An 8,767-nucleotide genomic window follows, 5' to 3' on the forward strand; every position below is an offset into this window, starting at 1 on the left:
TATAAAAAACAAGACATCTAAATTACATATGGTCATTGAGGGTAGGCAAGTGCAAATTGCTAAAGGTGGAGTCTGAAGAGGTGAGTCTTCAGACCACCACCAAGCTAGGGAGTGAGTCTGCCATTCTAGGTGCAACGGCAGTTTTTCACACAGTTTGGGGGCCAGGAGGGTGAAGAGACTATAGGACAAGTGGATCATTGTCCTGGGGTTTTTAGCGAGGGTTCTGTCAGCTTCCCTGTGTTTAGTTGATCTGATGGGTGGGGTTGTAGGGATCGATCAGGTGCCATACCTTTGGCCAAATACGTTTCCCCATGTGAGTGTGTCTCTATATATCACAGCATGCAATCTGTGTGCCTCAGTGTGTGGTAACCTGTCTTGTTTGTACATTTCTCTTACTTCACATTTTAGCATTAAACAACCCACAAATATTATGTAGCATTTAAGCAGTACAACGATTATAATCTTCACCTTGATCTAAAGTTGAGGGAAAACAGGGTTGAAAGGCTGATTTGAAAGCCATCGACTGTGTGTGTGTGTGTGTGTGTGTGTGTGTGTGTGTGTGTGTGTGTGTGTGTGTGTGTGTGTGTGTGTGTGTGTGCGTGCGTGCGTGTGTGTGCGTGCGCATGCGTGTGTGCACGTGCGTGTGTGTGTGTGTGTGTGTGTGTGTGTGAGACATGTGACTTGTTACAAGCTCAGTGCCTGCGAGCTTGTAGATCTGCTATTTTTGAAAAGTCGTGAAAATGTGTGCAAATCTTTGAATGTATGTATTTTTTAATCGAACATTTGTAACTCAAATTTTGCTTCTGGGGGGTTCCCTGGAAATAAATATTTTGAGTCCGTGGCCAAATACATATCATTCTGGGGTCCTTCACATCAAGGGTTAGGGTTAGAGCACCACTGACATAGAAACATAGTTTTTCAAAAAACCTTCAAAGATTTTTTTTCACGATTTAAAAAAAAAATAGCAGATCTACAAGTTCACAACGCGGCATAATGTTGGTATGCAGTAGATCCATTTGTCTTTATCCACATGTGCAGTGTCGGGTATTCCTACACGGCTGTATCTAAAGAAATGAAACAGAGTTACAGTCAATATTAAAAAAGGATACTGTGTCATTGAAGATGCAGTGTGAAATGTAGTATTTCCTGGACTGTGAACAAATCTATTAAAGGAGTTGCTCATATCACCCCCAAAATGACTTTTTTTCTATTGATTACTCACACCATGGAGACTTGAGTTCAATAATATGTGTTTGTATATGTCGCATTCCTATGACAAAAAACATATTATAGTAAATGTACCCCCATTGATTCCGGATGGGGACCCAATCCGGAATCAATGGGGGTAAAATTATTGTAAATCAAATCATTGTCTTAGGAAAGTGACAAAAAACTAAACATATGATTGAACTCAAGTCCCCGTGGTGTGAGTAATCAATAGAAAGATTTTGGGGCTGAACTACTCCTTTAACATCTCAATCTATAATGCATTAAGTTCCATCTCAACACATCACACATATCTCTGATCAGTTGTAATTCTCTCAACAAACACAATTGATTGAGTATGAGAAATGAGAACACAGTTTTCCAATCTAGTTGAATTTTCCAATTTGACATTACACAAGTGTGTTCATGTGAAGCTTTCCAACAAGGTTATTCTGCAAATGTGAAAAACTCCCAATTTTCTTCTGAAATGACACCTCTCTCTGGTTGTAGAGATTAACTGTTTCCGATAACAAAATTGCTTCTCGAAATGAGTAACAATTTAAAACTGAATTAAAAAATGTCCATCATGTCCGTTGTTTTGTTGATATTAAAGGAGAGAACCACCCATTTTCAACATTGAACTGTCATTAATAATATACCTTTGTGTTATGTGGAAATAAGAAAAAAATGGGTCAATTCATGTTGTGTAATAAGCGGGATAATCAGTGTGCTGGTTGTTGTTTAAAAATCCCAGGCAGGATGGTTCACTTGCTTATAATTGTTGTGGAGCTTATAATTGTTATTTCAATAATGCTTAATTCCATTAAGTTCTATTCAAATTAGAACCAGTTGTCAGCAGTGTCCTTATTGGCCTGATTAGCATGCTGCAGTGGGCACACATGGTCAGTACCTCCGCTTTGATCGGTCCTCTGGTCTGCAGCTGAGCCCTGATTGGTGACCCCATACTCAATGGGCCTGTAATTAAAAAAAAAAAAAAATATATATATATATATATATATATATATATATATATATATATATACATGCATGCATGCATACATACATACATACATACATACATACATACATACATACATATTTATATATATATATATATATATATATATATATATATATATATATATATATATATATAATAATAATAATAATACATTTTATATGTATGTATGTAAACAAAATGTCATCTATTGCTGTCATGTTGATGAATAGAGAGAGTACTTACGTGATATAATCTGAAACTGTAAATTAAAAACAAGAAGTTATACATATTTGAATCGAAATGATACAGTATAAGTTATTTGCCAGTTTCTTCATGTTAAAGTAATAGGACCCTTTAGTAGAGGCTTGATTGGGTTGTTTTTTGTTTAGTAACCTCGTCATGATGAAACTATTCCAATTAGTGAGATAGAACGTTGCATCACACATGTGATTAGAAATGATCTACTTGGGATAGGAGCTGGGAGTGATGCAACTAAAGAATGCATGTCCTACTTTGTTATGCAATACCCGTCATGCACGTGCACACATAGACATCAAAGGGGGCTTGAGCCCCTGCCCTTTTATCCGCCTGTAAAATAGTGCCCTCTCCAGACCATGAATGCAAGTAGTGAAAATAGCCGACCTCCAAGCTCACAACGCGTCGCGCTGGGACACATTGTGAGCTTGGAGGTCTGCTATTTTCTATATTTTGACAAAAAGGCCCTTTTAGATATTTCATATATTCCTGCCCCTCTAACCCTTTGTAACTGTCTGTCTGCCTGTAGATCATTAAAGGACAACTTTAGTTTTTTACAACAAGGGTTCATATTTTAGATTGTAATTAAAGAATATAAAAGATTAGTGTTAAATTGATTGCATTTACTTTTTTCTATTGTTTTAGAGATTCTTATTTCAGTGGCTGGGGCATGCGTACAAGTGGCTAAATAGCCTATGTCATTTTACACAGAATAAGCTCATTCCCAAGATATAACGCAACCTTGGTTGGATGTGACATACCGGTATGGGGGCTAGAAGTGTTACTGTAAATAGCAATAAAGAAACTGCTGGCTTATTGTGTCTAAAAATACATATTTAGCAACTTGTACGCATGCCCCCATCAGGGTTTCCGCTAGGCATTTTTGGGGCCGGCCACCGTGGCCGGCAGGATTATATTTTACCGGCCAATCAATTAATTTATCGGCCATATTATATTGAACGTCACGCGTGTTTGCAGATGAGATACTGTATGTGCATGGTCCACATAATAATTACCCCATTTTATGTTAGCGCTGGGCTTCCTTAATTGCTCTTTATCACAGATGCAATTGCAATCTGTTCTTGAGTTAACAAAATAATATCCTAACTACTTATGTTAAGAAGTGAATAGGTTAAAGTGGGCGCGCAACACAAGCGAACCGTTTGCGCGCCCTGCCACAAATTAATAAGTTAATTGTATATGATTTTGGCTTCACCGTCTCATTAAACCTTAATATGCAAACACACAACATTTGTTTTGTTTTGTTAATGTTATGTTGGTGCAAGGAAGGTTACTAACTTGCCTCTGTTGCTTTGACCACGATGGGATCACATCCATGCGATCAGAAAGTCATTATAATATCCACGATTCCACAGAGTTCGGGTCCCTTTTTCATTATCGTCTACTCTGGGTCCAGCTTGGTCTAGAACCCCAGTTCTGTTCTGATTATAACACTAAAACCACGCTGTAGACCTCCGTGACGTAACTTAAAGGAACTTGATAGCCTTACATTAATGCGCTCCTGCAGGACTTCTGCATTGTGACGGGGGGATGTCTGCAGGGCTCCCTGCAGAAGTCCTGCAGGAGCAGATTAATGTAAGGCTACCAACTTGACGGAGCTGTGAAACGTGATGTGTGCTTCTCCGTATTACGGAGAAGCACACATCACGTTTCACAGCTCCGTAAAGGCCGTGTGCGTGTCTAAAATAGCAGACATACAAGCTCACAGCGATGCGTGTTTCGACTTGTTGTGAGCTTGAAGCTCATGCACGTAACATAGAGATGGGATTTATGGCTATTTGAAGTGAGCCGGATCTCTGGGATCCGTTCCTTTCAAAGAGCCGTTCAAAAGACTAGCGTGCTTTTCCCACCACTGTTCAGGAACGGCTCCCTACTGTGAACCGTTCATTTCAAAGAGCCGTTCAAAAGACTTGATTCGTTCGCGAAAGTCCCACCTCTAACAGCGCAGCATGAAGCAGCTCCGCTGTCGTCAGACTCACAGAAGACAGAAATGATACAAATTTAAAATTATGATAGGTTTTAATGGTTGTAGCTTTACTACTTTAGACAAATAATTATGTGAATAATAAGATTAAATGATAAAATAGCCTAAGAGTCATTTTCCCAGCCGGCCACGGTGGCCGGTGGACTTTATAATTACCGGCCAATGAAACATTTAACCGGCCAATGGCCGGTAAATACCGGCTAACGGAATCTCTGGCCCCCATGTGTACGCACGCCCCACATTTTAGCACGGTAAATGTGATAAAAGAACGAAGCAAATGAAAACATTTTAACACTACATTTTTTCTTTTCTCTGATTACAATCTAAAATATGAACCCTTGTTGTAAAAAAAAAACAAAGTTGTCCTTTAATTTAATCTGTGTAACTGAGTGATACACTGTACATCGCCCATCTATAAAAAAAAAACAAAAAAAAAAAAACACCCCAAATCAACTAACTTCGGAAACTTCCCACTGGACTTCAAGCAACTCTGACTTGAGAAGGTTGACATTTCTCTGTTATAAATCCTTGTTTTGAGTTGTCTTGTGTAATAATATTGTAATATTTTGAAATGGACTTTTGATATTCATGAGCTATATGCCATAAAGATTCTACATTTTAACAAAAAAGGAATATTTTTCTTTTTAAAATTGGAATAATTCACTGAATGTGCAAAGTTTCAAGAATATTTACTTTTACAAAATATTCTAATTGTTTTAGATGGACCATTTAACAGAGAAGGTAAATAAACAACTCCAGACTTCTACCAAAGAGTCTTTGTGCTTTAAAGCACTAAACGAGGTGACACAATCAACAAAACTGTCCTATGAACAGAAACCCAGAACCCACTGAAAAGTTACTGTGCTCAGCAGGGGGCGCTAAAACGTTTCTAACAAATCAAATTCATCTGAACCTGCAAATAAATGACTCTCCTAACATTAATTATTCCACCATAACACCAAATGAATGTAGATTAAAATCATTTGATTGGATGTTTAAAAAAAGTATATACGGTACCATTTTCATAATTTCCATCAGGGCGTTTGATTGCTTCATAGACACTGTTGTTGCCTAAAGGTAAAGAAATTAGCATTAATACGGTGCTTATTTTTTGTCATTTCAATAATATTTTAATTTAGTTGATTGTTTTGCTAATGAGGAAAAGTAAACACAACTGATCAAATCAAACATTATTTTTAACATTAATATTCAAATTAGTCAGAAGTGTCCTTTTTAAATTCTAAGTGTTCTACATAAGATTTACCCCATTAATCCCCAGTATCCTTATTACCACATATATTTTCGATCAGCTATTTTCTGCAAATGCCCTCCCGACAATAACAGAAAACAGAAAAGTCACTAGTACTATAGAACCCAGAGGGACTCCAGTCAACCACATGGGGTTTAAGTGGTTCAATTAGATGTATTAGATCATTTCAATTCAAGTTTCAGTTATCATTGTCAGAAGAACTTCATGATTGGTTCAGAGACTAACCGCGTTGCAGTGAACAGTACACATCACCAGGAGCTCCACTTGGATTGGTCCTCTGATCTGCTGGACCTGGATTGGTCCCGTGGTCTGCAGCTGTGCCCCGATTGGTTACCCCAGACTCAATGAGTCTGTAGGTAAAAGACATATTGATCAGAAATTAAGTATAAACAAAGATGTAATCTACTGCTGTCATGGTGACGACTAATATTTAGTAACACTTACCTGACACTACGTTGATCTGTGAATAAAAGAAAAAAAGTTGTACCATAAAAGCTTTGCACCTTTAAATTGCTATAATAATGAGTATATATTTTACAGAGTTACTGAGTGTAGTGAAAGTGATTATAAAAGGTCGTTAAAGGGCCTACACCATGCTTTTAAAACTATATTTTTTGTATAAATATATGCTCAAAATTGAGTCTTAGACAGGTTTTAACCCTCAACAAACACTCTGACCATTCTTTTTGTTTGTTCTAGCTCTACTAGTGGGGTTTTTCCAGAAAAAAAAAAAGTTTTTTGAAAAAGAAAAAGTTTTTTGAAAAAGAAAAAGTTTTTTGAAAAAAAAGTTTTTGAAAAAAAAAGTTTTTTTGAAGTTTTTGAAAAAAAAAAACGTTTTTGAAAAAAAAAAACGTTTTTTGAAAAAAAAAAATTGATTTTTTTTTTTTTTTTTTTTTTTGAATTTTATTTTTTTTGACTCTGAAAGAAAAACGGGAATCCGTGTGACGTCACACGGATCAACTCTCAGAACAGCACTGTTCTGAGAACCTGTGGAAAGCTTTTCATCTCTGTCTTCCCAAAACCAGAGAAAGACACAATGTACAGAAATAGGACTTTGTGAGGATAGAAGGTGCCAGTGGGACCCCAAAAAAAGGTTTTAAAATAGAAAAAGTGAAAATTCATGGTGTAGGTCCTTTAAATCATCACTCATATCAACAGCACAGTTTTAACTAAATGTCACTTTTTGAAGCTGTAATCTAGAATTCTAGATCATACATGGGCAACTGGCGGCCCGGGGGCCACATGCGGCCCCCACCTTCACTTAATGCGGCCCGCAGGTTAATATCGGAATACTGAATATATTATACATTTCACCTGTTATAATTCCAAACATGCACTGCTTTAATTCCGTCAGTCTATATTAGCAGCTTAATGACTAGTATAGTAGTATTAAAATGTATTTTTTTTTATGTCCAATGTATTTGTTTTTAGGTTCATAAAGTTAACATGAGTATATAACTAAATGCGTTTGAAATTAAATCAAAACGTTACATTTCAGGATTCCAATTAAGAAATTAAAAAAATATATATTCACGATTCCAATTCAAAAAAAGCAAAAATAGCCGATCTACAAGCTCAAAACGCATCGCAGCGCGATGCGTTTTGAGATACTAGAATGACAAAGTAGGACGTAGCAATATGCAATTTGGCCCTCTGGAGTGAACCTGGAAATATAGTGGCCCTCGCCATCATCAAAGTTGCCCACCCCTGATCTAGATGTATTCCATCTAATGTAGTAGTAGGCTATACTCACCTTTAGATGTGTGTCTACACAGCAGGAGCAGCAGGACGGCCAGTAGAATCACAACCAGAAGTCCTACAGTCAGACCCACTGCGAGTGGAGAACCGTTTCCCACAGGATCTATGGATTTAAGTACATTAGTAGTAGATCAACTCGTTTTGTGCTATGACAGGCTGTCTAAAGAAAAGGTGATTCAGTGACATTGCACCTCCTGTAACTGAACAAACACTTTATACTATAGCATTGAGTACTATCAGAATATGGAGCTATTTAACACTTATTTTAACCAAAGCTAATCACTTGCCCTAACCCATTCAGAATGGGTACACATTATTGTGTATCATTATTTTATGCTTTAACTATTGAAAAATAGCAGATATACAAGCTCACACCGAGTGCTGCGCTGCGAGCTTGTAGATCTGCAATTTTTTGAAAAACCGTGAAAATTAAAATTTTGACCCGATTCTATAAGTGTCTTTTGAATCCTTCAAAGGTTTTTTGGAAAAACCTATGTTTCTATGTCAGCAATCTGGCCAGCCATCATCAAAGAAAAGGTCCTTTTCACTTAACTGGAGCTCAGTCAGCGGTTCTCAAACCTTTTCATGTGAAGGACCCCCAAAATGATTTTTATTTGGCCACGGACCCCCATCTCAACATATTTAGTTCCAGAGACCACCCAGAAGCAAAATTTGAGTTACAAACGTTCGCTTTAAAAATACATTATATTCAAAGATTTGCACACATTTTCACATTGTTTTTCAAAAAGAGCAGATCTACAAGCTCACAGCGCGGCACTCGGTGCCACGCTGTGAGCTTGTATATCTGCTATTTTTCAATAGTTAAAGCATTCAATAATTCTAGGCCAGAGTTGATGGAATGCTGCAGTATTGTAAGATAGAATGAAGGAACAGGACTCACTGCCTACTGTGATGTTGACAGCATTGCTGTACTCTTTCAGTCCAGAGTTAGACTGACACCAGAACACACTGCTGATTGCATAGGCTCTGCTGATAGTGCATGTGGTCATGTTCTTGGCATATGAACACTGTATGCCCCCATTGCCCCCGGTCCAGTCTCCTCCGAGCCACTCCACTGTCAATCGCTCTGAGTCTCCCTCACAGGTCAGTGTGACAGACTCACTGATGAAGTGTTGAGTTCTGTCTGGACTCACTGTGAGAGAAACTGAAGAATTGAAACGATCTGAAACACAACAATGACACAGTGGTGAACAAAGTACTCAATTCCAGTCCTTGAGTCAGAGTATAGATACTCCTGGTATCTATTAGGGCA

General features: G+C 37.6%; 1 protein-coding gene across 2 annotated transcripts; it reads right to left on the reverse strand.

Moving 5' to 3' along the window:
* Positions 1-691: 691 nt before the first annotated feature.
* On the reverse strand, positions 692-8,527 carry LOC308283854 (uncharacterized protein). Of its 2 annotated transcripts, XM_080724356.1 has the most exons (8): positions 8,396-8,527; positions 7,490-7,597; positions 6,181-6,196; positions 5,962-6,086; positions 5,484-5,537; positions 2,450-2,465; positions 2,117-2,181; positions 692-1,064 (listed from the first exon to the last, which is right to left on the reverse strand). In XM_080724356.1, the coding sequence occupies exons 1-8, from the start codon at positions 8,502-8,504 to the stop codon at positions 1,051-1,053; spliced, it is 507 nt and encodes a 168-aa protein (XP_080580482.1). In that variant the 5' UTR covers positions 8,505-8,527; the 3' UTR covers positions 692-1,050. The 2 variants fall into 2 exon arrangements, with proteins under 2 accessions (XP_080580482.1, XP_080580483.1); XM_080724357.1 differs by lacking the exon at positions 6,181-6,196 and having other exon boundaries at positions 7,486-7,597.
* Between the last annotated feature and the right edge of the window lie 240 nt (positions 8,528-8,767).

This window comes from Nannobrachium achirus (genome assembly GCF_963921795.1).
Source record: "Nannobrachium achirus genome assembly, chromosome: 4".
In the NCBI taxonomy this organism is placed as follows: domain Eukaryota; kingdom Metazoa; phylum Chordata; class Actinopteri; order Myctophiformes; family Myctophidae; genus Nannobrachium; species Nannobrachium achirus.

Excerpts from the sequence above, each read along its gene's own strand:
- LOC308283854 (XM_080724356.1), bottom strand. The coding sequence starts at position 8,504 with ATGACCACATGCACTATCAGCAGAGCCTATGCAATCAGCAGTGTGTTC. Across the intron at positions 7,598-8,395 it reads TGTCAACATCACAGTAGGCA|ATCCTGTGGGAAACGGTTCT; the intron begins GTGAGTCCTGTT and ends TTAAATCCATAG. Across the intron at positions 5,538-5,961 it reads GTACTGTTCACTGCAACGCG|GCAACAACAGTGTCTATGAA; the intron begins GTTAGTCTCTGA and ends CTTTACCTTTAG.